Source organism: Girardinichthys multiradiatus, chromosome X (genome assembly GCF_021462225.1).
Source record: "Girardinichthys multiradiatus isolate DD_20200921_A chromosome X, DD_fGirMul_XY1, whole genome shotgun sequence".
NCBI classification, from domain to species: Eukaryota; Metazoa; Chordata; class Actinopteri; order Cyprinodontiformes; family Goodeidae; genus Girardinichthys; species Girardinichthys multiradiatus.
The window spans coordinates 1,020,369-1,048,219 of NC_061817.1; the positions used below are offsets into that span (position 1 = coordinate 1,020,369).

Sequence of the window (27,851 nt, forward strand, 5' to 3'; positions counted from 1 at the left end):
ACTGTTACAACAAAGAAAAAATCAACCAGATACAAATGCCCTTACTTTCTGTATGAAGTTTGAATTATCTAAAGCAGCAAACTGAAAAAATTATAGTAATGTCAGAAAACTTGACCAGTATGGGACTATGGGCAGAACAAAGCAGAACGTAACTAATATGACGACACAATGGTAGAAGAAAATGAGGCCAACACCACATTTCAGGAACATTGTGAATTTTGGATGACATAAGACATGAGGCCATGCTTAGAACGTCCACAGCAATTTGTGGATTGAGTGTTTTAAAGGTGTACAACAGCATGCAAAAACAAGTCTGCACCAAAAACGAAAAGGTGGGTGTTGAGAAAGATATTTCCTGCCTTGTTGTCACAATGAATGTTTCTAATTAAAGGTATTTGAGACATTTGAGAGTTGACCTCAGGATGGTAGCAACCTTGTCTTCTGTTAGTGTTTTGTTTTGCAGCCTGATGATGCCTGAACACAAGTTCAGTAGGACTGAAATCTAATGACTCTTGCCCTGCTTCATGCATAGCAAACAACAGGAATGAAATACCTTCAACCCAGTCCCTGTCTGTGTCCAGACAGTATTTACATACCAGATTTTAATGTCTGGTGAAATCTTTTAAGTGCTCTCTGACTTTCAGGATGTACTTTTAGTAGAGTTTTAGTGCCTGGGCAAAGGTCCTAGACTTAAAGTTGGTTCCCTGATCAGTTTGAACCTTAGGAAGACCAAATAATAAGAACTTCACCAGAGCTTTGGCGATGACAGGAAATCTAATGGAAGCACAGTTTATTGCCTGAATACTATAATTTCCAGACTTAGATTTTGGAAAAGGCCCAACACATTCCACAGCCAACATTTTAAATGTTTCACTCATTCCTGTAATATGTAACAGGGAAGTGGGAGGGATGACTTGATTTGGTTTACCAGCAACCTGACGAACATAGCATGTATGACAATAATGTGCAACATCAGACTTGAGTTCTGACCAGGAAAAGTGTTTTAGAGGACTCTGATATAGATTTTAGCAATGCCTAAGTGTCCTGGCAGTGGATGAAAGCTAAAGCTAGTACCTACAAGCCTTTTGCTACAAAACAGCTAAAGCCAACTAAACGCACCAAACTCTCAAAGGTTACAGTAAGAAACACACCAGTTGGTGGCGGTAGTATCATATATTTTCGGAATTATTTTCCATCTCCCCTTAAAACAATGCAATTTAAAGTAATTTAAGTTTATCCCACGAGTGAATATGATTTTGGATTGAATAGTGTTGACTATATATTTTGTTATATTCATGTTGAGAGTGGAACTTTTTTTTCACATGAGATTGTTAGGGGTTTTGAGATTACTTTTCCAATAAAGATAAAAAATAAACCAGTCATTACTACAGAAGAGAAAATCAACACAAATAAAATAAAAACACAAAGGGTAAGGGCAGACAGTAACATGAGCAGTTACAATGGTTCCTATAGATTGTCAATTTGGGCTAGTAATGATAATACTACATTTGACTATTTGGTAGTAAGATGACTTCCACAGTTATCCCAACATCCTGACCCCTAGATTCCACATCCTCCGCTCCGGTACGTGTCTCTTCCGTTTCAGACCGCCTCCGTCATTCCGTGAAAAGCAACGCCTACTGCATCCACGGTACTCCATCGAGCTCCGCTGCAACTTCCATGGAGCCCGAAGAGAGGATGCACAAGAGGTACATTGGTTTACATGGCTGGAGCCAGATGGACCAGAGCGGATCAGAAAATTATAGAAGGCCACTTCAGAATAGTCCAGTGTTTTTCTCTTAGCCATTCTTGGGTGTTTTTAGCTGTGTGTTTTGGGTCATTATCCTGTTGCAAGACCCATGACCTGCAACTGAGGCCAAGCTTTCTGACACTGGGCAGCACATTTCGCTCTAGAATCCCTTGATAGTCTTGAGATTTCATTATACCCTGCACAGATTCAAGACACCCTGTGCCAGATGCAGCAAAGCAGCCCCAGAACATAACAGAGCATTCTCCATGTTTCACAGTAGGGACAGTATTCTTTTCTTCATATGCTTCATTTTTCCGTCTGTGAACATAGAGCTGACGTGCCTTGCCAAAAAGTTTAATTTTTGTCTCATCTGTCTGTAGGACATTCTCCCAGAAGCTTTGTGGCTTGTCAACATGTAGTTTGGCAAATTCCAGTCTGGCATTTTTATGATTTGTTTTCAACAATGCTGTTCTCCTTGGTCGTCTCCCATTAAGTCCACTTTGCCTCAAACAACGTCGGATGGTACAATCTGACACTGATGTTCCTTGAGCTTGAAGTTTACCTTTAATCTCTTTAGAAGTTTTTCTGGGCTCTTTTGTTACTGTTCGTATTATCCGTCTCTTTGTTTTGTCATCAATTTTCCTCCTGCAGCCACGTCCAGGGAAGTTGGCTACAGTCCCATGGATCTTAAATGTCTGAATAATATGTGCAACTCTAGTCACAGGAACATGAAGCTGCTTGGAGATGGTCTTATAACCTTTACCTTCAACATGCTTTTCTATCATTTTCTTTCTAATCTCCTGAGACAACTCTTTCCTTCGCTTCCTCTAGTCCATGTTGAGTGTGGTACACACCATGTCACCAAACAGCACAGTGACTACCTGTAGCCCTATATATAGGCCCACTGACTGATTACAAGAATGTAGACACCTGTGATGCTAATTAATGGACACACCTCGATTTAACATGTCCCTTTGGTCACATTATTTTCAGGGGTACCATCATTTTTGTCCAGGCCTGTTTCATAAGTTTATTTTTTTTTATAATTCTGTTGAAGTATGTTTGAAAAGCAATGTCTGACTTTCATTTGTTCATTTTCATAGAGTTTTTGTTCATTATTACCTTTGTCAGATTCAAGTTATTTCTGTGACCATTGTGGGTTTTTCTTTCATTGATCGAGGGGTACCAACAGTTTTGTCCACGTGTGTAAGTCTGACAGTGGCTGTCAGCTTTTCCAGGTTTTAAAATTGATATTTCATGGTTTTACTATAGCTTTTTGTATTTTCATGTTTTTGCTTAAGGCTTTTACTGTTGTTTTGTAGCACTTTGAGATACTTACATAAATGCAATTTATTATTATTATAATATTTTTTATTATTACCTCAAACTTCATGGCTTCGAATTTCATCTTTCTTTTACTGCCGCTCTGCTGTCCGACACTCTCCATTGTGACCGCCTGTAGCACATGCAAAGTTGTCATTTAAGTGGGACAGTTTGCACCAATTTGGCACCGGTTATCCATTGCGCATGCAATCTTTATAGATTACGCACATCACACCCACTTATTGCACGTGCAATTTTCTTTTTGCACAAACATTTTAGCGCTTCATATTTGGAATCTTTGAAGTCTGGACCAAAGCTTAGACAGGAAAATGAGAGCAGCATGGTGAGTCGAAGGATTTAATATTATCACAAAGACAAAAACTTAAAGCATGGCACGAAGCAACCAAGATGTGGAGCAAGGACAGAGAAACAGACAGAACAACGTGGAAATAGCGGGAAACTTAACAGGCATACTAACACAAGGATGCAGCCAAGAGCAATAACCAACAGTGAACTCAAATACTGAAGATTGTGTGGAGAACACATTGGATGCTGGTGTGTTCATCAGGGGATAATGTGGAGCAGTGGGGTAGAAGGTAAGCAGGAAGAATGAGGTAGGGACACTAATTAAAGATAAGAAAAGGAAGATCCTGGTGTTGAGGGTTTCTTTTTTGGTTCTTGGTTTTGGTGTGATGGCGTCCACATTTAGTTTGGAGAGCTTTTCGGCTGCTCCATCTGTTGAGCTTGTTAATTGCTACTGCAAGAGTGATTTGCTTGAAATTGGGGGCTACTTTAAGTGGCAGGTCCAGAAGCAGGTTCTCAGATGTAACTAAAAGGTTCTGGTGGTGGACAAGTTGGTGGAGGTTGGGTTGGTGAAGGTCCCTGAGGGTCCCGTTGTACCATTCAAAGCTGCCTCATTATAGGTTGACCTCCCTGAGCACCGATGTAGCAGCTGGAGTGGATGTTGAGGGAGATGGGCGGGGAAGACCCCGTTGACTTTTCTTCAATTATGACCCGCTCTCTAATACACCCTTTGTTATGATTTCGGGGTGTTTGGTTTTTGGTTGTGGGTTTTTTTCTCCCAGTTGAGTTTTGGAACATGCTTCTGTTTATTGTTTTAAAGGTGGTGCTGTTTGCTTAGGTTTGGTTTCTTCTGATTATTGTATTCTGTTCATATTGCTTTCTGCATTATGTTCTGTTATTGCTATGTTTCTTAGGTTTGATTATTTCCGTGTAATATTTAGTTCCTGCCATATTTTGTTGTCACTCTCTGTTTCTGTTAAAGCAATACGCTTCATTTGGCCCACCTGCACCATATCAATCAGCTTGTGCTTTTTCACCTGTGTCTTGCCCTACATATACACCTTCATTATGTTTATTCCTTGCAGAAATATTTCAGTTGTTCTGTTTATGCCAAGCCTGTTATGCCTCAGTTTTTCCATGCCTGCTTCTGCAAACTGCCTACCTGCCAGCCTGTCTGTATGTTTGCTTTTTGATTTTTAAATCCTTTTTTTTGACTCACTACGCCATGCTGCTTCCTGCCTGTCTGCAATTTGAGGTCCACCACCACACCTCGTTGTGACACCCTTGGACATAAGCAAGTGTATTCCTCCAGTGCCTGCGTTTAGAGAATCTGAGGTTGATTCATACTTTGCAGCATTTGAACTCATTGCAGGAGCCTTGTTATGGCCTAGTGATATTTGGCCTCTTCTGTTACAATATAAAATTGAGTGGTAAAGCTCAAGATGTGGTGGCAGCGCTCCCTTTAAAAAAAATCCTAAATTATGAGAATTGTAGAATATAAACTATCTATGTGTGTAACTGGAATGTGCAGATAGAGGACAGGGAGTAGCGGATAGGGAGTGAAGGAGACAGGAGAAGATGAGCTTGCTGGAAGAAATAACAGGAAGCACTTCTTATTTGGACATAAGGAACTGTTATGCTATACAACTGAGTGATATGATATATGTAAAGAAGGAAATGTGAACACACCCTGGAGACTTAATAAAACGAGCTGGAAGCAGAGAGAGAGCAGAGTTATTGCTCGCAGGTGTTGGCTGGAGCATCTCTCTCACTCTGCGCAGAGACGAACTTAAGCTGATCGTATTTTGTGTTTATTTCACTCTTTTGAAACCTGTGCCCAAATCAACGGACCTGGGGAAGCAGAGACGGCTTCGACAACTTGGGGGCGTCGTCCAGGATTTGGGAAAACAGGTGAAAATTGGGATCACTGACAAGGACCAACAGACACCGGACACAGGCTAGCCAAAACTACAGAAAAGGTAAGCAGAACCTGTTTTATCAAACTCTGCTTTTGGATTTTCAATAGGCTAAATTAATATTGTTTCCGATGTCTTAGTAAGTCTGAGTCTGCTAGAACTTAAGAAAAAGAGTGCCATAAATGTTGACTAGGATTTAAACTGGTGAATAGGATGTTGTTTTAAGAGAATTACAAGACTTAGCGGTGGTGTTGTGTGGAAAAATATAGTAGTTTCTCGAACGTGACGGTTCAGCATATGTCCTTGACGGGGGAGTATGATTAAGTTGGGTTGGAGGCCCGGGGGAGTGAGAAACCTCGAATTCTACATATAACTGAGAACAAGACCAGGCAAACACACTGTGTATGAATGCTGATGAGTAACGGAGATATTTCTCTGTGAAAATCAGATTACAGACGTTGATAAGTACTAAAGCACATTATAACATGTTATAATTATAACATTATAAACATTATAACATTATAAACGGTGAAAAATAACACCGTAAGAATAGGAAGTCCTGTGAGTTCGACACGTTTTTCTAAAGAGCCGTGAACAGAAGTTATTACAATTGTAAGACCGGCCATGAGCTGTGAGCTGGACACACACCCCAGCAAGAACAGACTAATTAGGAAAACACGAATGAATGAAAGCTGGTGAGTGGGGAAGAACACCAAGCAGCGAGCGACTCCCATTGCGGGTTAAAAAAAAAAACGGTGTGAAAGGCCCGGGGGACTGGATAAGTGTTCGGTCTGGTAACCTGACGGTGATAACAAGGACTGGCCACTGAAAACAGGCTCCTGGGGGGTGGATGTGTTCTGGTGTCTTGAGGGTCGATTAGAGAACCTTCAGTTGGACCAGGAACTCGGGACATAGCGTGCCATACGTCCTGGTCGGCCAGAACTGAATGAGTGAATGACTGAGATAACGCATTAAAAATATATTTTTTAGAAAAAAGGATAATAGTTGTCATAAGTGTTGGAAAAATTGTATATAGTTTTTTCTATTATCTTATATTCTGTTCCTTTTGTGTTATTTTAACTATTTTATCTTATAATCATTCAAGATGTGTGTGAGTAATTTTGTCTGCAGGCAAAGGTCATAAAATGGAGCTGAGCTTGCGAGAAAGGAAGCAGTCCAGTTGAGGAGGTCATAAAGAGGGGCTGATTGCACTGAACAAGAGGGCAGAGCTGACCCTGCAAGTTGGAGGAGACTGTGGGAAATGTGTTGTTAAAAGATAAAGGAGTTTATGACCTGTTTACGATGCAGCTGTTGTTTTCCCATCCTTTAGAGGTTAATGTTCATTGTAACTAGGGACCACCCTAAATAAAAAGGGGATTCGGAGGGATGTTGTTCAGAATGGTTGGGAGACTTGTAACTGAACATATCTCTGATCGTTCTCCTCGTACGAGTAAATAACTAATACTTTGTCTCTCTCTTCTTTTCTGTGTTGTTTAAGTATTGTAGGTTGATTAAACCTGACATTAATATGGAAGGTGAATTTTATAGAGAAATAGATAATACTGGAGAGGAACAGAATAGTCCATGGAAGAGCATAGAGAACCAGCTGCTAATAATGAAAGCTGCTATTAAAAAAAATCACATGAACATAAAGAGAAGTTGGTTAAACGGATGGATTCTAAAATAAATGAAGAATTGTCAAAAGATGGAAAAAGCAAGACAGATAGAGAGAATGTTGGCAAGTGGTTCTGGTTGAAGATGAAAAAGTCAAAACAGGAGAAAGAGTTGGCTGACAAACAGTGTAGAGACAGCAGGTGGTTGGGAAGAGGAAAGTGGAAGGAACTTACAGACAAAGCAGAAAAAGATGAAACATTTTGGTCACAGATGGGTTTGTTGTGGCAAAGTAGTGACCATGCTATGACTGAGAAAAGAGACAGGAAAAGCAGACAGATTAAGGATAGCAGTACAGTTGAAATGCCGCCATCATATGCACTTCTCGCACATCAGCCCATTCTATCACACACCACGGCCCCCACTTCTCCCCCCGCAGGCTTATACCCCACATTGCAAGTTACTGGGGGACACGTGAGTGTGTGTGATCTGCCGCCACTAAATGGACAGTCTCCTCCTGGCCCATCACCGCCTGACCCCTCCCCCTCGGCCCCCGGCTCTCTCTGCTCACATTCCACTGCTGGGTCTGTACTGTCCTTTGGAGGTTCATTCATTTCACAGGCTCCACTAACTGACCCATTTGCTGACTGGGTATTACGGGACAAATTGCAGCCAGCTTCTGGCCCAATGAAGTGTTCCACCCTGTGTATTTCCCATTCACCTAGCGATATGGAATTGGTCACACCTCTGAAACCAGATGTAACTGAGGGCTCAGTTAATATGTCAGTGTCAGGGAAATAGGTAAAAGAAGAACCACTGACTGCGGCAACTTATTATGACGCTGCTATGCAGGCACCACCTATTACAGTACAGAATCAGTTACCAATTGAAAATGAGGAAGTTATGTCATCTCCCTCAACCCCAATGCCACCAGTACCTGAGGCTACTCCTCCCCCTGCTGGACATGGCTATAACATGAGACCCCGAACCCAGCCCAAACCTTCTTATATGGGTCCACTGTTCCAACAACAATTTGGAGGAAATAGATACAAGCCATTCACACTGGGAGATCTCACCACTTTGTGTGACAAACTTCCCCCGATCACAGAAGGTGCCTCTATATGGTTACAGACACTGGACTCCCTGACAGCAGGCACCACTTTAGCTCTAGGTGATTACAGGGCCATTTCTGGACGATGCATGAAGCCACACAGCTGTAAGGACAAAGAGCTTGTTGCAGGTATAACAACAGCACCAGATGGGGACCCATTTACCTTCTATTCCACTCTCATAGGCATAGCTCTTAGACAAATGTATCCAGTAACCAGAGGACGTACCATTCCAAAATTTTAGTGGAACGCAAACACAAATCCTAGAGAATATTTAGATCAGTGCAAATCCATGTGGCAAACACAGACGGGAATTAATCCAGACAGAGCTGGTCCCCAAAGGGACTGGTTCCGGGATGCTGTCTCAAGAGGGTTACCATCGCAGGTTAAAACTAATATGGAAGATAATCCCGACCTACTTGGGACAGAGACTAGAGTATGGGAGCGCCATCTGATGCATCATTTATCTAAAGTCAAAGAGGCAAAACAAAATGAGGAGAGTGAATTAAAAACGTTACAAACTCAGCTCCTGAAAATGCAATTAGCAGAAGCTAAACAGAAGCTGGGAGAAAAGAAAAAGGAGGGTAAAACACCTAAAATTATGTATGAAGGTGTAGTGTCTCAGCCCCCTCAGGCTTCTCCATTTCCTGGAAATCGAGAAAAAGCAGGAAAGTGGCATCAGGCCCCGGTCTCATATCAGGGACATGCTGGCCGTTTTGGGGGACGGGGAGGGCCGAGAGCAAGGGGATTCCAGAGGAAACTGGGTAGTGCTGATGTGTGTTATTACTGCAATGAGCCTGGACATCGGGCCCGAGATTGCCCCCATAAGAATGGTCCACCCGGAGGGTATGGGTGTTATGGTCCCGCCATGGCTTCTCCGGCCCGTCCATACAGAGGCAGAGGTGGCCCAGCACGCGGTGCACACAGACCACAACTCCAACTAGAAACCTGCAAGCAGTTTTGAAGGCCCTCGCACCCCTCAGCGCAACTCGGGCTGTTGAGCGACCGCAGGAGCCTGGCATCGCCTCCTACACGCCACATACGATGACACCGCGTCACTTCAACACGTCGCCAGTAGGTGGCGCTTTGAGCAACATGTCATATGATCTTCGGTCATGCAGAGTTTCAGTCTGGCAAAAAGCATTCAAAATTTCGAGTAAATCTGACCTTCCAGATGGAAGCTACACTCACTTGTTTGTTTGTGGGTGGGGCTAAAACAACATCATCAATTGACTGTGTCAAAATGTCCATCATTAACTCAGGATCATGTATACTAAATTTCAAGTGGATCCAATGATGTATGAGGGAGATATAGCCCTTGAAGTGTCCTAAGGGGCGCTGTTGATTCAAATTGAAATGTAATCCAATAGAGCTGTTTGGGGTCTGACAAAGATCAAGCATATTCATTTTGGAGTGAATCGGACCATGCATGTGTAATTTAGAGGCAAACGTATGGCCGTCGCGTGACATCAGAATTCGCCACGCCATCATATTCACACCTTCCAGCTAAAGCAGTAAGTACTGGCGACTGTCTAAGACCATCATGTTATCTGTTACTTGGGACAGTTTCACATTGATTAGGTGAAGAACATCAAACACTGATTCTGTAAAGGAAAACGGGACACTTTCTGTTGTCAGGGGGCGGGGCTTCGATGATGTCAGCATCTGACAAGTGAATTTTGTTGAGGCCTAGAGGCAGATCAATCCCAGAAGGTTTCATTTGTCTGTGACTTTCCTTGTAGAAGCTATATCAATTTAGTGTTTTATGGTGAGAAGTCATATTTTGAAGCATGGCCACGCTCACACGCTTTCATGTATCAAAAAGCTTTTGATAACTTTTAATCCCCAATCCCTTAAGAGTATACTGAGTGATTTTGAAGTCTGTAAGTCAAAAGCTGTAGGAGGAGTTCGCTCAGATATGCGTGCTAGAAACGGTCAAAACTGGGTCAAAATGGCAACTTCAATCCAAAATGGCTGACTTCCTGTTGGGTTTGGACCAATGCTCCAATAGAGTTTTTTGTAGGTCCTGAGAAGTTACATATGTGTACCAAATTTCAGATTCCTCGGTCAAAGCATGGCTTGGGGCTGATTTCTTCTAATTTTGTAGGGGGTGCTGTGGACGAATTAGGCCACGCCCACCGAATATGTCATCAGATCTCTGTTGGGGACTGGAGAAGGATCAATCACATTGAATTTGTTGCAGATCAGATGATCTATGTGGAAATTAGAGGCAAACGTATGGCCATGGCGTGACGTCTGATTTCGCCGTGCCACCATGGCCACGCCCTTTTATGAAAAGTCACTGTGCCTCAAACGAAGTTAGACCCACTAGTTATCTGTCTTCTGAAACACTTTCAAGTTGATTGGGTCAAGAGGGTCAGAGAGGCACCTTTCCAAGTGAAAAAAGTGACTTCCGGTTCTGAGGGGGCGTGGCTTTGATGATGTCAGCATATGACCCCGTAGGATTGTCGGGAACCCGAAGGTCCACCTTCATGCCAACTTTGGTGTGATTTGGCATTTATTTGGGAAAGTTATTGCATTTTTTCACTTTGGGCACAAACGCCATTTTCGTGTCCCGGCCACACCCCCTAAACATGGCCAAAAACTCACGATTTTGATAACTTTTAATCCCCCATGCCTTATCAGTATATAGACCAAATATGAAGGCGATAGCTCAAAATGCCTAGGAGGAGTTTGTTAAAGTTCAAGGTGAGTAAAAGTGAAAAACGGGCAAAAATCGGCCTTGGACCCAAAATGGCTGACTTCCTGTGCATTTTAGGGCATACCCCCAAGAGACTTTTTTTCTTGGTTTGAGGAGTTCTAGCATTGTGCCAAATTTCAGATCTCTACGACTTACGGTTCGGCCCATCTCACGTTTGGGGGCGTGGCTAAGTGGTTTGGCCACGCCCACTGACGACGACATTAAATAACGAAAATTTCACGCGGGGGACAATTTTGGGTAAAATTTGGTGAGTTTTGGGGCATGGCAAAGTCCCCATATTGCCCCGCCAAAAGTCCCCGGAAAAAAGAATAAAGAATAAGAATTCGAGCGATTACAATAGGCCCTTGCAGTTTTCCTGCTCGGGCCTAATAACCCACTTCCTGTTGGGTTTGGACCAACGCTCCAAGTTGTAGGTCTTGACAAGTGAAATATGTGTACCAAATTTCATAATCCTCGGTCAAAGCATGGCTTGGGGCTGATTTTTTATAATGTTCTAGGGGGCGCTGTGGACAAATTAGGGAATGCCCACCAAATATCTGATCAGATCTCTGTTGGGGACTGGACAATGATCAATCATATTGAATTTGGTGCAGATCAGATGATGGATGTGGAAATTAAAGCCGAACGTATGGCCATGGCGTGACGTCCAACTTCGCCGCGCCACCATGGCCACGCCCTTTTATAAAAAGCCACTGTGCTTCAAATGAAGTTTGACCCACTAGTTATCTGTCTTCTGACACAGTTTCAAGTTGAATGGGTCAAGATGGTCAGAGAGGCACGTTTGTAAGTGAAAAAAGTGACTTCCTGTTCTCAGGGGGCGTGACTTTGATGATGTCATCATTTGACCCCATAGGATTGTTGGTGACCTGAGAGGGTTCAATAATACCAGGTTTGGTGTATTTCAGCCAATTTATGTGAAAGTTATTGCTGTTCGAAATTTGCGGCGAGAAGGCTAAATTTGAGGCCTGGTCTCGCCCCTGCAACATGCTCAAAATCTCACAATTTTGATAACTTTTAATCCCCAATGCCTTAACTACATACTGACCAAATATGAAGCCGGTAGCTCAAAATCCCTAGGAGGAGTTTGTTAAAGTTCGACATGTATGAAAAGTGAAAAATGTCCAAAAATGACCCTTTGACCCACAAAGGCCGACTTCCTGTTGGTTTTACGGCATACCCCCAAGATACTTTTTTTCATGATTTGGGGAGATCTAGCTATGTACCAAATTTAAACTCTCTAGGACTTACCATTTGGCCTATCTCACTTTAGGGGGCGCTGTAGAGCCGTTTGGCCACGCCCATTTTCAATTCCATTAAAAACCTTAAATTTCACTAGGGAGACAATTTTGGGTTGTTTGGTGAGTTTTTGAATATGTTAAAGCCGCAAAAAAGGCAATTCATTTGTCGCCTGAACAATAAATGAATAAACGGAGCAATTACAATAGGCCCTTGCAGGCCTACCTGCTTGGGCCTAATTAAAAATAAAAAATAGTTCACAAGTCTCAAATCGCGAGTTGTGTCTAAAATTTATTGAGTGCCTAAAGTCTGTTTGAGTCTGAAGTCACTGTATGTGCGAGTCCGAAGTTCGAGTCTCCATTTATGCTATAGATAAGCATAGCTGAGTTTCATCATATATCTCTACATATCTCCACATATATCTACACTATACTATAAATACAAGTATATATAAGTACATATATATATATATATATATATATTAATATCAAATAATATACTCTCATATTCATAATCATTGCAAAAAAAAAAAAAAAAAATACAAATAATGCTTGTATTAAGGGGCTGCATGGTGGTGCAGTTGGTAGCACTGTTGCCTTGCAGCAAGAAGGTCCTGGGTTCAATTCCCAGCCAGGGGTCTTTCTGCCTGGAGTTTGCATGGCTTCCTCCCACAGTCCAAAGAAATGCCTGTTAGGTTAATTGGTCTCTCTAAATTGCCCTTAGGTGTATGAGTGTGTGCATGGTTGTCTGTGTGTTTCCCTGCGACTCGCTGGTGACCTGTCCAGGGTGTACCCTGCCTCTTGCCCATAGACTGGTGGAGATAGGGACCAGCTTCCCCATGACCCACTATGGAATAAGCAGTAGAAAATGACTGACTGATTTAATGTGACAATGAAATTGTGAAATAATTGAATGCATATTACATTCTTAGCTCATTATTATGAAATGAATTTCATTTTCCATTAATATAAAATAATTTTCATATAAAAATTTTTACCTAATTATTGTTGAGGCTGTTATTATGCAATTCAAGCTTTTTTTTATTTTAAAATGTCGTTTTTGTTAAAGGTCAGCTTTTATAGGGGGAAGCCAGAGTACCTGGAGAGAACCCACACATGCACAGGGAGGACATGCAAATTCCAATGCAGCCACCAGATATTTTACAGATTCTGACTGACTTTCTTTGAAAATAAAGCTATCTCAGACTGAATTGTTTACTGTTACGTAAGTTTTTGTTAAATGTGGTGAATAGGATTATAATTCAAGGTAACTGGTTGGCCAATCAGTCTCATTGGGGGTTAAACGTGTTTTACTTATGTTATACTATTCATCTTTTTTTCTATCAAGCAACCTAATTGGTTCCCTGTTTTGTTTGATTTTAGAAATATGTTTACGTTTTATAATGTGTGCGAAAACCACAATTTATACTTCCCTATATATATATATATATATATATATATATACACACATATATAGACTCAGTTTTGTTGTGGTGGTGGCAATGGTGCAACCTTATTATTCTTTTTAAAACAAAAGTACCACGGTCTTTTCTTGTGACAGGTATTTCTGGCATGGTGGCCTGGGATACTAGGGTAATGGCTTGTGGGGTAACTAGCTTTACTGGGAGTTGCCATTTGAGGGTATTTTGCTCTCTCACACGCCGAAGATGAGCTGGTAGAGGGCATATGTGTGCTTTTAATAAACTCTTCAAAGGTTGACTCCATGCTAACAATCAATGTGTCTCTGATGGTTTCTAATTTAATGTAAATAGCATCAGAAATGTTTTTTTCAGAAAAATCAAAGATCCTTATAATGTCATTGGTAATTAATTGTTTTAAGTGAGCCAACCGCTCTACTGGTATAGATGTAATTTCTTTCTGAAGATCCATGCCTATTTGAATGTGCTTCTTTTCAGTATGCTGTGGTTTTTGAGATAAAGATATGGCAGAGATCTCAGGGGAGAGTGTTTTGGTCTTTTGTAATTGACATGCTTCATTTTCACTCTGATCAGATGAATCTAGATGCCGAGCTTGGAGTTTGGATTTTATCGGGTCAGATGTAGTGTAAGTGAATTTTGTACAGAGTAGAGAAGGCATGCAGCAAACCGTCTTACTCATAGACGTACCCACTGGTTGGATCTCCTCTGAATTAAATCCTTCAGTTTCTGACTGACTGATTGCCTGTGTATAGAAAGAACTCTGGTCCAATTTTGTTGTAATTGATACAGTGTCAGGAGCAATACTTTTGCTGCTACCTTTTGATAAGTCCTTCTTCTCGGTCTGTTGGTCTTTTTGACATTGTTTGTGTTTTCCTAAGTCATTAACACCTGATTTCACCCTTTGAATGAAGGTTTCAGAGCCTTTCAGAGCCTCTTGTGAATCTTTTGTATAGCTAGGTAACCTAAAGCTAGATGCCTTTCCAATAAGTTCGCCTCCAGGCTCACTGGAATCCAAATTAGAAGATTCTTTTTGCGATTTGGTTTCACTTGTTGACTGCATATTTTTAACGAAATCTGTGACAGTTGACTCCTCTTCAATATTTCCTGTTAAATGGGAAAAATCATCATAGGGCAGATAAGAAGGAGTCTCCTCTGAGTTACATTGTTTCTTTTCTGCCTCACTGGTTGAATCGACATGGATAACACCAGGGTCCTCTGAATTAAATTTTTCACCTTCTACCTCAGTGATCATCTCTACATGGACAGAGGAACATGTTTCAGTCCCATCTGGCTTACATTCGTCCTCTCCAGCCTCGGCCTCAGCATTTAGTCTCTTTTTAATAGATTTGTGTTTTCCTAAGCCCTTAAGAGCTGATTTCAGTCTTTGAATGAAGGTTACAGAGCCTGTGAGTTTGGACTCTTGATCGTCACTGGTTTCATATGTATCCGTGATGCTATTGTCTGTGATAAATGTAGATCCTTCTTGTGAATGGTTTGTATAGCTAGGTAACCTAAAGCTAGATGCCTTTCCAATAAGTTCGCCTCCAGGCTCACTGGAATCCAAATGAGAAGATTCTTTTTGCGATTTGGTTTCACTTGTTGACTCCATATTTTTTACGAAATCTGTGACAGTTGACTCCTCTTCAATATTTCCTGTTAAATGGGAAAAACCATCATAGGGCAGATAAGAAGGAGTCTCCTCTGAGTTACATTGTTTCTTTTCTGCCTCACTGGTTGAATCGACATGGATAACACCAGGGTCCTCTGATTTGAATTCTTCACCTTCTACCTCGGTGATCGCCTCTATATGGACAGAGGAAAATGTTTCAGTCCCCTGAGGCTTACATTCGTCCTCTAGAGCGTCGGCTACAGCATTTAGTCTCTTTTTAATAGATTTGTGTTTTCCTAAGCCCTTAAAAGCTGATTTCAGTCTTTGAATGAAGGTTGTGGGGGCATTCGGTTTAGACTTCTGATCTTCACTGTGTCCATCTGTATCAGCGATGTTACAGTTTGTGGTAGATGTAGAGTCTCTTTGTGGCAGTTTCCCAAAAAGTTCACCCCCAGATGCACTGGCATTCAAATAAGAATAATCCTCTTGGGATTTGGTTTTACTAGCCAGCTCTGTGTTTGCAATGACATCGGTGACAGTGGATTCCACCTCAATACTGTGCGGCAGATCTGTTGAACGTGCTTTAGTCTCCACCGACTTACAGTCCTCTTTCCCAGCCTCAGTGATTGGCTCTACAAGGCCAGAGCAGAGTATTTCACCGGGTTTACATTTATCTTTTACTCCCACAGGTACCAGCTCTACATGGACAGAGTTCAGATCTTTTGAAGCAGTTGATGATGTTGGCAGTGTTGTTGGGAACTTTGACTCCAAAGATGATGTAGATGAGTCTCTTACACTGCTTTTGTTAAAAGCATCATCATCTAAGTCTTTCTCCTCATCCTGTTGCCTCTTTTTAGGAGATTTGCACTTTCCTAAGCCCTTAAAAGCTGATTTCACCCTTTGCCAGATGGTTTTGGAGGCTTTTGGTTCAGGCTTCTGATCTTCACTGGGTCTGTCTTTATCAGTGGTATTACTGTCTCCGATAGATCTTTTTGGTGACTCATTTGTAATCAAATTGTTAACAGTGGATTCCTCTTCAAGAATATCAGTTAATGTGGATGCCAGTTTACTGTTAGATTGTTCATATTCTGCCCTTATCGAAGCCCGTCGACTTGCAAAAAAATCTTTCAAATAGGATGTCACTTCTGCATTATAGTGACCAGGTTGAGTTATTCTACAGATCCCATTTACTGTTGCAATCCCAATCCTTTCCTCTTGTCTGCAATTGGAACACAAACACAATAGTTTATTAACATCGTTCGTAACCTGATCAAATCTATCCAAGATTAGTTCCTCAGCCAAGTGTGGTAAAGAGGGAGAATTGGCACCTATTAAAGATGAATCTCCTTTCGTTGACTTCTTTGGAAGTGCTTCATACTTTCTGAATTCAGGCATCTTCAGAATATCTTTGTGAATTGTAAATTATCTTTAAAATCTTAAAACAATATGTCCAGAAACACTAGTATACTGGACCATTCTGGCCTCAGAATTAAAAGTGTACACGTTTAAGGCTCTGTGATGTCATCTCTGTTCTTAGATCTAGGGTGATGTCATGTGCTTTGAAGTAGTGTGATGTCACTGCTCCAAAGCACATGTAATATCACACAGTTCTAAACACCCACCCCCACCAAACACCCCACTTCCCCGCCCCTTCATACACAAGCACACTGCTTCATACATTTTTCTAAATAAATAAAGGCAACAATGCATTTTGTTGCAAGTTTCAAGTTTCAGTTGTACAAAAGATTTGTAAGAACATGAACAATAGAGAGAATTTAAGTACACCCTTTCATCAAACTTTTTGACAGGTGGGTGGGACTTCCGGTGAGGGCGGGACTTCCGGTTGGCGCCATGTGGGCACCATGTGGGTGCCATGTGGGCAGGAGGTCACGTGGTCAAGCAGGTGGTGTGTCCAAGGGGGCGTAACCGTGGATGCTGATTGGTTGTCGTCATTAGGGGCGATACCTTAAATGAGTCAATTAACATTCAAAATTTGCAGTAAATCAGACCTTCCAGATGGAAGCTGCACTCACTTGTTTATTTGTGGGCGGGGCTAAAACAACGCCATGAATTGCCTGTGCCAACATGTTCAGCATTGATCCCTGATGATGTATACTACATTTCAAGTGGATCCGATGATGTATGAGGGAGATAGAGCACTTGAAATATCCTAGGGGGTGCTGTTAATCCATATTTCAATGTAATCCAATAGTGGTGTTTGGGGACTGACAAAGATCAACCATATTCATTTCGGAGTAAATCGACCTTCCTGATGGAAGCTATACTCATTTGTTTCTTAGTGGGCGGGGCTAAACTGATGTCATCAATTGACTGTGTCAAAATGTCCATCATTAACTCATGATCATGTATACTACATTTCAAGTGGATCGGATGATGTATAAGAGAGATATAGCCCTTGAAATGTCCTAGGGGGCGCTGTTGATCCAAATTTCAATGTAATCCAATAGAGGTGTTTGGAGGCTGACAAAGATCAACAATATTTATTTTGGAGTGAATTGGACCATACATGTGTAATTTAGAGGCAAACATATGGCCATGGCGTGACATCAGAATTCGCCACGCCGCCACAGCCACACCCTCCAGCCAAACCAGTCAGTATTGGTGACTGTCTTAGACCATCATGTTATCTGTTACTTGGAACAGTTTAACATTGATTACGTGAAGAACAAAAACACAAAAACAGAAAGTCAAACACAGACATTTGGCTACATGAAAGTTTAAATAACTTGTTTGTAAAAGAATTGTGAAAAATTGAAGACGGATCTATGAACTTTCTTATGGTTATCAGTATTTTCAATACAGGTAGAACCTTTGCTATCTTTATATGATTTTTCGGAAAAGATTCTGGAAACCTTATTAAGATATAAGTTTGGCAAAGATCATCAGAACATCAGACCTTTATTAGCGCTTTTAAGGTCCCTCAAAGATGCATTACAATAAAATCAGTCATTCCTATTCACACACATTCACACACTACTTAATTATTTCTCTGTCAGAGTCATTTTATTTGCAAAAATTTGAACATAATTTGACTTCTATTATTCTTAAAATGTACATCGTTTCCTCATAACCCCTTTTGTTTCCACTAGGTCTGTTTTGAACGCTTCAATTCTTTTTTATTCACCAAGAATCAATAAGGTGGTCTTAGTGGGGTCCACCTTAAAGGTGTTATCTGTTGGGTGTCATGTTATCATTGTCAGGTCAGTGAGGTTCATAAGTCAGTCAGAACCTTGGTCATTTGGTCTGTGCTCATAATGTTTCATAGATCCAGCCTATGATTAGTCAGCAGAACTTCCACCTATAGGAGAAAAATTGATTGTTAATGAATGAGCTGCATTTCCTAGGAACACTGTCTTCCTCCTGGATGAGCATCACCTGTTGAAAAACTTTCATCATTGTTTGTTTCACATATTCAATCAGATCTTTATATTATACCAGTAGGTGAAGTTGTTAGTATCTCATGTAGACTGACATATACTGTTGCATTTGGAGAAGATCTCAGATTAAATAAACTTAGTTAGAGCTTCAATCCAGGTTCATTTTGTGTCTGCAGACTTTAGCCAATTTTTCTTTTTTTTAAATTTATACATAAAGAGCAAGATTCAAAACATTTTCAAAAGGCAGATTGTCGCAGAATGTAGAGAAAACTGCTTATTGATTGACAAAATAACATTCAAGCACACAATCACCATATTAAAAGGCTCTACTTCTAGAGAATCACTAAACTTCTGGGGTCCGGCTTTGGCCCGCGGACCTTGAGTTTGACACATGCAGGGTAGAGTTACAATCTTTATCAGACGTTTCAGCAGAGACAGGCTTCTGCTGTTTGCAGAAGTTTTATCTTTGTTTTCAGGCAGCTGCATCTCTTTGTCAAGGTCGTTTCACAGAGCTGAAATTTAACTTCTCTCAAAGAGGAAAAATCAAGAATGCAAACAATCTGAGCCAAATATGGAATTATTTCCTTGTAAAATGAATCTTTTGCATTTTATCATGGTATCGTTCGTAGTATAACACCATTATAATTTGGGGCTACCATGGTATTCTAAACTGGGATGGGTGGCGGTCCACCCTCCTTATTTGTTTTCAGTTAAGCTGAAAGTTTTTGTTTCCTGTGCTTTTCTTAAGGCCTCAGTATTATGGCTATGTCAGTTAAAAGCTGCTCTTGTTGTTTTTTTAATTCATCTTTTGTTTTAATCTGTTTATCAACTGTGTGCACTCAGGGACTGAAAGGTTCCCTTTGAAATTATAATCTGGTATGGATTTTTATTGTCTCTTGAATCTTTTGAATGCATAATCTCCAATTTAAGATCCTCATGTAGTTTTAGGATTTCAGTGATAATTAAGTTACCTGAAAATCCGTATTTTTTATGCCATTGTGTACATATTTCTGTTAAATCAGAGATTTTTCTCTGTTCTTTCCCCATTGTTCTTTGTTATTTTTCTTCAAACTATGAATGTCCCAGATAAAAGTTCACTGGCATGAGACTTTAAGGAGAGGACATTAACACGGCCTTCTACTGCGACTAATTCGCAGCGGTGTTAATTTTCCGGAATGAAATCCGACCTGAATCCCCAAAGTCACCAGTACGTAGTTTTAATCTGGGTAAAATAAAACACAGGACCAGCAGAATCCTACTATGATTCTGTTAAAATGCTTAGTCCTCCATACACACACAACACAGACACACAGTTAGAAAAAATTACAAGGTAGCTGAAACTAAGTTAACTTGGTGTTTTTTATGAGCTCAATTTATTCCGTTCTTTTTACTTTTATAGTGCTTATTCTATTCCCTCGCAGGGGAATAACCCTTAGTCGTTTTATTTGGCCCCCTTCTTGGCGGGGCCTTACTTTAATTTATCGCTATTCCTTTCACGGTGGAATAAAACCGTCCGAATGCAGCGTCCTTACCGGCAACACACTACCAACGACTTTTAAGTACTTTTCTTATGAACTGTATTTTAAAACTGTGTCACCTCGGAGTTGACTTCTTGGTGACTCTCTGGATCCTGTGAGAGTCACCCGGCGTCGAGCAAGACGATAATCCACCGGCCTGATGTAAATCTATACACCGGGACTTTCAGCCATCCAGGCTAAGGGAGGCCGTGCGGCAGAGTTCACTCGACGTCAGGCTTCCCCCACGGATCCCAGAGTCACTGTTAAAACAAAGAGAAATAAGGTTATTGAATTAATTCGGCTACGAAGGACCAAGTAAATGTGAGGTATGATTCAAGTCAACTCAGAGGCAAGAACGATACAGTTCAGTTTTACTTGCAAGGGTAGCCCACTTTGCAGTGCAAACTACAAAGTTTTTACACCCTCTCTCTTTATTTATATGCACAGTTCAACAGACAGTTCAGTGTGTGTGTGTGTGAGAGGCTGAAAGGAGGCTGGTTCTCACGGGATGCGATTGTGTGAAATAGATAACGGTGATCCCACACACAGGAGGGCTGCATACCAGAGCATGATACAAAGCGGAATGCAGGTGCCTTGCAGCACAAGGTTTTTACATGAGTGATAACAAGTCCTTGCACCCATCCAACATGGCCCTCGGGGAGAGGCTGTGGTTTGGGGTGGGCTTGCTTGTCACCCCCCAGCGCAGCTTGCTTATCGCCCCCCAGCTCAGCCGTCTCGTGTTGGAGTTTATCCACAGCTCAGCCGTCTTGTGTTGGAGTTCAGCCCGGTGGAAGAGAGGATCGTAGAGAGGTCTCTGCACCACTGCTTGGCCCGCAAGCCGACACAATGATCAGAGTACCTGGCCTTCTGGGCATCCCAGTCAGAGGTGCTGAAGAGTGCCCCTCTCAGGGACTCTGTCAATCTCCTGGAGGACTTCAGCGCCCACGTGAGAAACGACAGTGACACCTGGAGGGGTGTGATTGGGAGGAATGGCCTCCTCGATCTGAAACTGAGTGGTGTTTCATTATTGAACTTCTATGCCAGTTACGGATTGTGTATAATGAAAAACATGTTCAAACATAAGTGTGTTCATCATTGCACTTGGCTCCAGGACAACCTAGACAGGAGATCGATGATTGACTTTGTACACGTGTCTTTGAACCTTCAGCCGCATGTTTTGGACACTCAGGTGAAGAGAGGGGCTGATCTGTCCACTGACCGCCACCTCGTGATGAACTAGATTGCCTGTAAGAGGAGGAAGCCGGACAGATTCGGCAGGCCCCAGCATATAGTGAGGGTTTGCTGGGAATGTCTTCTGGGACATTCCGGAACCAGATTCCGGGGGACGTTGCAGACATGGAATCCAAGTGGACCGTGTTCTACCCTTCTATTGTCGATGCTGCTGCCCTAAGCGGTGGCAGTGTTGACTTGGATGAGGTCCCAGACAAAACGGAACACGATGAGTAAGAGGACGAGGATTTATCTCCCCACTGAATAAATGTTCTAAAATTAAATGTTGGATTCAAATGTTTTCTATGTGGCAAAAATAAATAAAATATATGCCCAAGCTTAGTAATGCTAACGTATTCATTACAAAACAGATTTTGGTTTGGAAACAACATGATCTGATGTAATATCTATCAATGCTTTTCTCACCCTCAGAAATATGCACATATCCAAACACTGATACACAGATCGGCAGGCAGCTTGGGGTTAAGTGCCTTGTCCAAGGTCGGGGCCAGTTCTTGAGAGACCACATAGGTGGTTTACTAGGGCACCAACTACTGAAGAGGGTGTGGCAGCAACAAATAAAAAATGAAAAAAATCCTTGAAATACAATGAAATAAATAAAAGCAACAATGCGCAGCCCTGACTGGCGCCCTTTTCTCATGGTATGTATTGAAAATAAAAATTAAGAAAATATAAACAACCAGCCATGTTGTTCCTCATTTGGTAGACCTTCCACTGCTGTTAATCAAATGCTTTTTACAGATGCATCACAAATCAGCTTATCCAACATAAGTAGGTAAAGAAATCTTCAAATGAATCAGCGTTTACATTAATTAAAGTCTCATAGTGACTGCTAACATTTCTCAAATGTTTCTTAAGTTACAGTTGAGCTAAATGATGCAGATGGGTTCTCTTGTTACTAGCTGAAGTTAGTTTATGATCAGTATCTTCTGACAGATCTGTCAAACTGTTTGTATATGCCACCTGAAACAGCTGAGGTCTGATGTTAGAACAGCTTTATATAAGTTTACCTGCTGAATGGTTGTTAGTTGTATGTACTTGACTTGGAATCTGTTTGGTTCATTTAAACTGACTTTTTTTTTTGTAAATGGCCTTAAGATGATATGTGGTGTTAAATGGCACAATATAAATAAACCAAATTGAACTGAAAGGAACAGGCCAAGGAGAGGTCATGCCAAATCTGAAATAAATGAATAACGGAAAAATAAAAACTCAGGCCAGTTATTACCTATGGTTTACATCCTCTTAAACAAAAAAGCAGACGTTTTATTGTTTGAACTTAATTCATGTGGACTTGTGTTAGTCTCTGCTGAGTTGTTCTGTCAGTTGATTTCCTTTTATTTCTTCCTTTTACATAGAAATAGGTGCTACTGGAAAATATAGGAACGTATTATTACTGTTGTAAATAATTAAAAAGATAAAAATTTCCAGATGAAACTCTTATCTAAATATATATATTTCACAAAATAACCTTTGTCAGGTTCGCAGTGTTAACAGAATAGGATAACAAAACGTTTAATGAAATAGTAAAGAACATTATGTTTTGCCCTTTAAACTTTTTTAAACCTCCATAGAGACAGAAAATATTGTGAATTGTAACTTCCACACAGATTGACTTTAACCATCATAATTTATAGTTTTCTAGAAAGAATATCGTAGCATGACTAGCTTGTCTGCATGTGGTGTGTTAGTAGTAGAGGAGAAATATATGATTATTTTTACAGTGTAGGATGTTAATAAGTCTATAGCAAATTTGCAGTAATGAAAAATATAAGAACAAAAATAACGTCACCTGTATTTCTACCCCAGGAAACTTGAATACTCAAAGGATTCATTCTACTGGGAAAGGAGAAAAGATTCACATGAACTCAGCAAAGTTTACTGGAGGGTGGCAGAGAAAAGACAGAAAGAGCTAAACAATTTGGAATAAAACCAGAACAATTGAATATGCAATGCTTTAAAAATATATATTTACACATAGTTCAACAAGAAAAGGGGACATTTTAATATAAACTTAAAATTTACAAAACACCACCACCAGGTGTCACCACTGTCATCACACAGAATCTTGATCCCTGAAACACAGAATACAGCCTCAGTACCATACCACCATAGTAACGTCACCATAGAATGTTCACATTCAGACTACACCTCCCAGTAGTGCCATCAGTCCATTTAATTTGCACATTCAGGGTCCAAGCTTGTAGAGCGAGGGCTGGTAAATGTTGTGTATTTTTTTCCCACAGCAACACAGCAGCCAGTACAAACCTCAAGCCAGGTAGCAGGCTAGCAGGCACATCAGGTCTCCGCTAATCAGTCACTGACAGCATAGACAGAGAAGCATGTAGACACAGGTAGCTGCCAAACAGCTACTAGCCAGATATCACGGGCAAAGGAACAGAGGCATCGCTGCACGATGAGGCTCCGACTAGGAGACTAAAGCGGCTACTAGCTGGAGATCCAAGATGCAAGGAGCAGATCGAAGACCGATTAGCAGAAGGAGCGAAGCGTCATAACGTAGGCAGAGAGGAGGCAACATGTGTAGAAAAGCGCTTTTACAGGTCCTTCTCAAAATATTAGCATATTGTGATAAAGTTCATTATTTTCCATAATGTCATGATGAAAATTTAACATTCATATATTTTAGATTCATTGCACACTAACTGAAATATTTCAGGTCTTTTATTGTCTTAATACGGATGATTTTGGCATACAGCTCATGAAAACCCAAAATTCCTATCTCACAAAATTAGCATATCATTAAAAGGGTCTCTAAACGAGCTATGAACCTAATCATCTGAATCAACGAGTTAACTCTAAACACCTGCAAAAGATTCCTGAGGCCTTTAAAACTCCCAGCCTGGTTCATCACTCAAAACCCCAATCATGGGTAAGACTGCCGACCTGACTGCTGTCCAGAAGGCCACTATTGACACCCTCAAGCAAGAGGGTAAGACACAGAAAGACATTTCTGAACGAATAGGCTGTTCCCAGAGTGCTGTATCAAGGCACCTCAGTGGGAAGTCTGTGGGAAGGAAAAAGTGTGGCAGAAAACGCTGCACAACGAGAAGAGGTGACCGGACCCTGAGGAAGATTGTGGAGAAGGGCCGATTCCAGACCTTGGGGGACCTGCGGAAGCAGTGGACTGAGTCTGGAGTAGAAACATCCAGAGCCACCGTGCACAAGCGTGTGCAGGAAATGGGCTACAGGTGCCGCATTCCCCAGGTCAAGCCACTTTTGAACCAGAAACAGCAGCAGAAGCGCCTGACCTGGGGTACAGAGAAGCAGCACTGGACTGTTGCTCAGTGGTCCAAAGTACTTTTTTCGGATGAAAGCAAATTCTGCATGTCATTCGGAAATCAAGGTGCCAGAGTCTGGAGGAAGACTGGGGAGAAGGAAATGCCAAAATGCCAGAAGTCCAGTGTCAAGTACCCACAGTCAGTGATGGTCTGGGGTGCCGTGTCAGCTGCTGGTGTTGGTCCACTGTGTTTTATCAAGGGCAGGGTCAATGCAGCTAGCTATCAGGAGATTTTGGAGCACTTCATGCTTCCATCTGCTGAAAAGCTTTATGGAGATGAAGATTTCATTTTTCAGCACGACCTGGCACCTGGTCACAGTGCCAAAACCTCTGGTAAATGGTTTATTGACCATGGTATCACTGTGCTCAATTGGCCTGCCAACTCTCCTGACCTGAACCCCATAGAGAATCTGTGGGATATTGTGAAGAGAACGTTGAGAGACTCAAGACCCAACACTCTGGATGAGCTAAAGGCCGCTATCGAAGCATCTTGGGCCTCCATAAGACCTCAGCAGTGCCACAGGCTGATTGCCTCCATGCCACGCCGCATTGAAGCAGTCATTTCTGTAAAAGGATTCCCGACCAAGTATTGAGTGCATAACTGTACATGATTATTTGAAGGTTGACGTTTTTTGTATTAAAAACACTTTTCTTTTATTGGTCGGATGAAATATGCTAATTTTGTGAGATAGGAATTTTGGGTTTTCATGAGCTGTATGCCAAAATCATCCGTATTAAGACAATAAAAGACCTGAAATATTTCAGTTAGGGTGCAATGAATCTAAAATATATGAATGTTAAATTTTCATCATGACATTATGGAAAATAATGAACTTTATCACAATATGCTAATATTTTGAGAAGGACCTCTATATGAAAAACAGGATTGGCAATCTTAATGTGGCAGTGCACCATTTCACATAATTAAACCTTTAATTCACACAGCTGCTGCCCCCAAACTATCATCTCGCCTAGGGCACCAAAATGGCTACAGCCAGTTATGCCCAGGGTACATCAACATGTGACAGGAGGAAGCCCAAACTGGACCCACAACTTCAGATTGCAAGACCACTACTCTTATCTACTAAGCCACAGTCACCCCTGCTGTTCTCTGTGTAAAAAATGTCTTGTCCTTGCCTCTTTGTTGTATATGTTGATTGGTCAATCAGCTTGTGAAAATTCTGCCCTTTTCCCTAGAGTTAATAATCAGAATAAAACATAGTCCTGCAGTTCATGCTTTAACATATAAAATACAAATGTAAATGATATTTTAGGTGTAATAGCAGATTTAAAAGCCCAAGGCTTTTTTTGATTTCTGTATGCCTACCTATCTTCCTCTCTATTTTGTCAGGTCCATGGCCTCCCTGTACAGTGACCCTCAGTGGAGCACCAACATGGACAAAGCTGTGTCCAAGCTGTCTGGTCCTGTGGTCGAGCTGGAGCAGGTTCTGGCCTGGTTGGCTGAGAAGTCAAAAGAGGAGAACTTCTCTCTCACTGATATCTGGGGAGTACTAACATCTGCTGGCATCATGAAACAGGTTAGACATTCATGTAGCTTAAAGTTTCTTCTCTGAACAAATGATTCCTCAAAGAAAAATCTTGTACTTTAACAGATGGATCCACAGCATCTTTCAGAGGAGGCCAGCAGGAATGCCACTAACCCTTACCCCATCTACTGCGCCTTAGAGAAACACTACTTCTCAAATGGCCCGCTAGAAGGTAAACACTGTCATCTCCAGTAACTAAGGAATTTACAAGCATAAAGTGTAAAATGTTCTCCTTCGTCCCTTAGGAAAGTGGTTTGAGGTGAGCCCTCATGAGGCAGGATTCACAGAATTAAACCTCTTCGTTGAAACTTCTCTGTTGGGGAGCAAGTTTCAGAATGGGGTGCTGGTGGAGAAGAAACCAGAGATGGACATCGTCAGACTACAAGGTGAACTTTGGAAACTTCAGAATTACTGTACAACACATTGAATCTTAACCATCATCATAGTACTTCGCTGTAAAATATATAATTCTAGAGTTATGAAGTGATTGCCCTCGCAATTAAAACATGAATAAACTGGTAAACCACATATATAGGAAAGCTGATTTGACTGACCCCACTGTCAAACACAGAATCAAGAAATCACCTAAACTCCACATATAAACACAGAATCTGTCTGGCTATTAACACAATTTCACCAAACTCAATAATGGCCTGTTGCAAAAGAACACACATAATGTAACATCCGTGAATGTTTTTTATTGCTAAAGTCCATTAAAACAGGTGGAGTGCGTTTCACATTCACTTTTTAGCAAACTCATAGTGATGTGACATCTTTCAGGTAAGGGAACTATTACAAAAAACGTCACAGAAACTTACTTTAAAAAAATCCAAGTTATCACTTTAAACAGAACCTGTCTGACAACATGAAGAAGGTTAAAGAGAAACACGTACACAACAACACAACAAAGTCAGAAACATCTGTAAGACTGGAAAGGGTTACACACACATTTCTAATGGTATGGGATTCCAGAAAACCACAGTGAGAGCCAAAATCCACAAATGTGGAAAACATGGAACAGTAGTCACCCTTCCAGCTGTGGCTGGCCTCCCAGAATTACTCAAAGAGCACATCAACAACTCATCCCGGGGGGACACAGAAGAACCCAGAACAACATATGAAGCTTTACAGGCCTCTCTTGCCTCAGTTAAGGTCAGAGTTCATGATACAGTCAAGCAAAACAGTTAATCCGTATAAACATTAAAACAAAATAAGGAAACAAACAAGTGCAGCAGATACCTAATATAACATAGAACTATCAGATCTATTTAGGTCACACATTCTGCTACAGTGAAACGCCAAGGAGAAAAAATAGGTTTTCAGCATAGATTTAAAAGATTTAACACCCGCAGCAGTCAGGATATGAGAGGGTAAATTATTCCAATGGTTTGAAAGACCATTTATGACTTTAAAAGTAGTCAGTGGAACCTTATAATTAATTCTAAACTGGACAGGGAGCCTGTGGAGATATGTGTTCATGCTTTTTAGAAGTGGTCAGAAAATGAGCTGTTGTGTTCTGGACAAGTTGTAGGCAATGTATAGATGATCCAAATTAAAGGTGATGAAAGCATTAATCACCTTTTTAATCTCTTTGATTGGGACATATGGTTTTACTTTGGCAATTACATGTAACTGGAAATTAACTTGATTTAATAGCTGCAGAGATCTGTTTGTCTTGTTTAAAATAAAACCCTGTTCCCTAACAGACTGTACAGAGCCAAGAGGCCAAGACTGGGTCAGTTATGTTTCCCATAAGTGATGATTTTGGTTTTATTTCATTAAGATGAGGAAATTTCTTTTTGACAGGTTTGTCCATCATTTAG

At 41.1% G+C, this 27,851-nt stretch overlaps 1 protein-coding gene across 1 annotated transcript; it reads left to right on the forward strand.

Annotated features, from left to right (window-relative positions):
* Nucleotides 1-5,154: 5,154 nt before the first annotated feature.
* On the forward strand, nucleotides 5,155-27,851 carry LOC124863022 (cytosolic phospholipase A2 gamma-like). The gene is made up of 5 exons (XM_047357258.1): nucleotides 5,155-5,355; nucleotides 25,833-26,019; nucleotides 26,095-26,200; nucleotides 26,274-26,414; nucleotides 27,835-27,851. The coding sequence occupies exons 2-5, from the start codon at nucleotides 25,837-25,839 to the stop codon at nucleotides 27,849-27,851; spliced, it is 447 nt and encodes a 148-aa protein (XP_047213214.1). The 5' UTR covers nucleotides 5,155-5,355; nucleotides 25,833-25,836.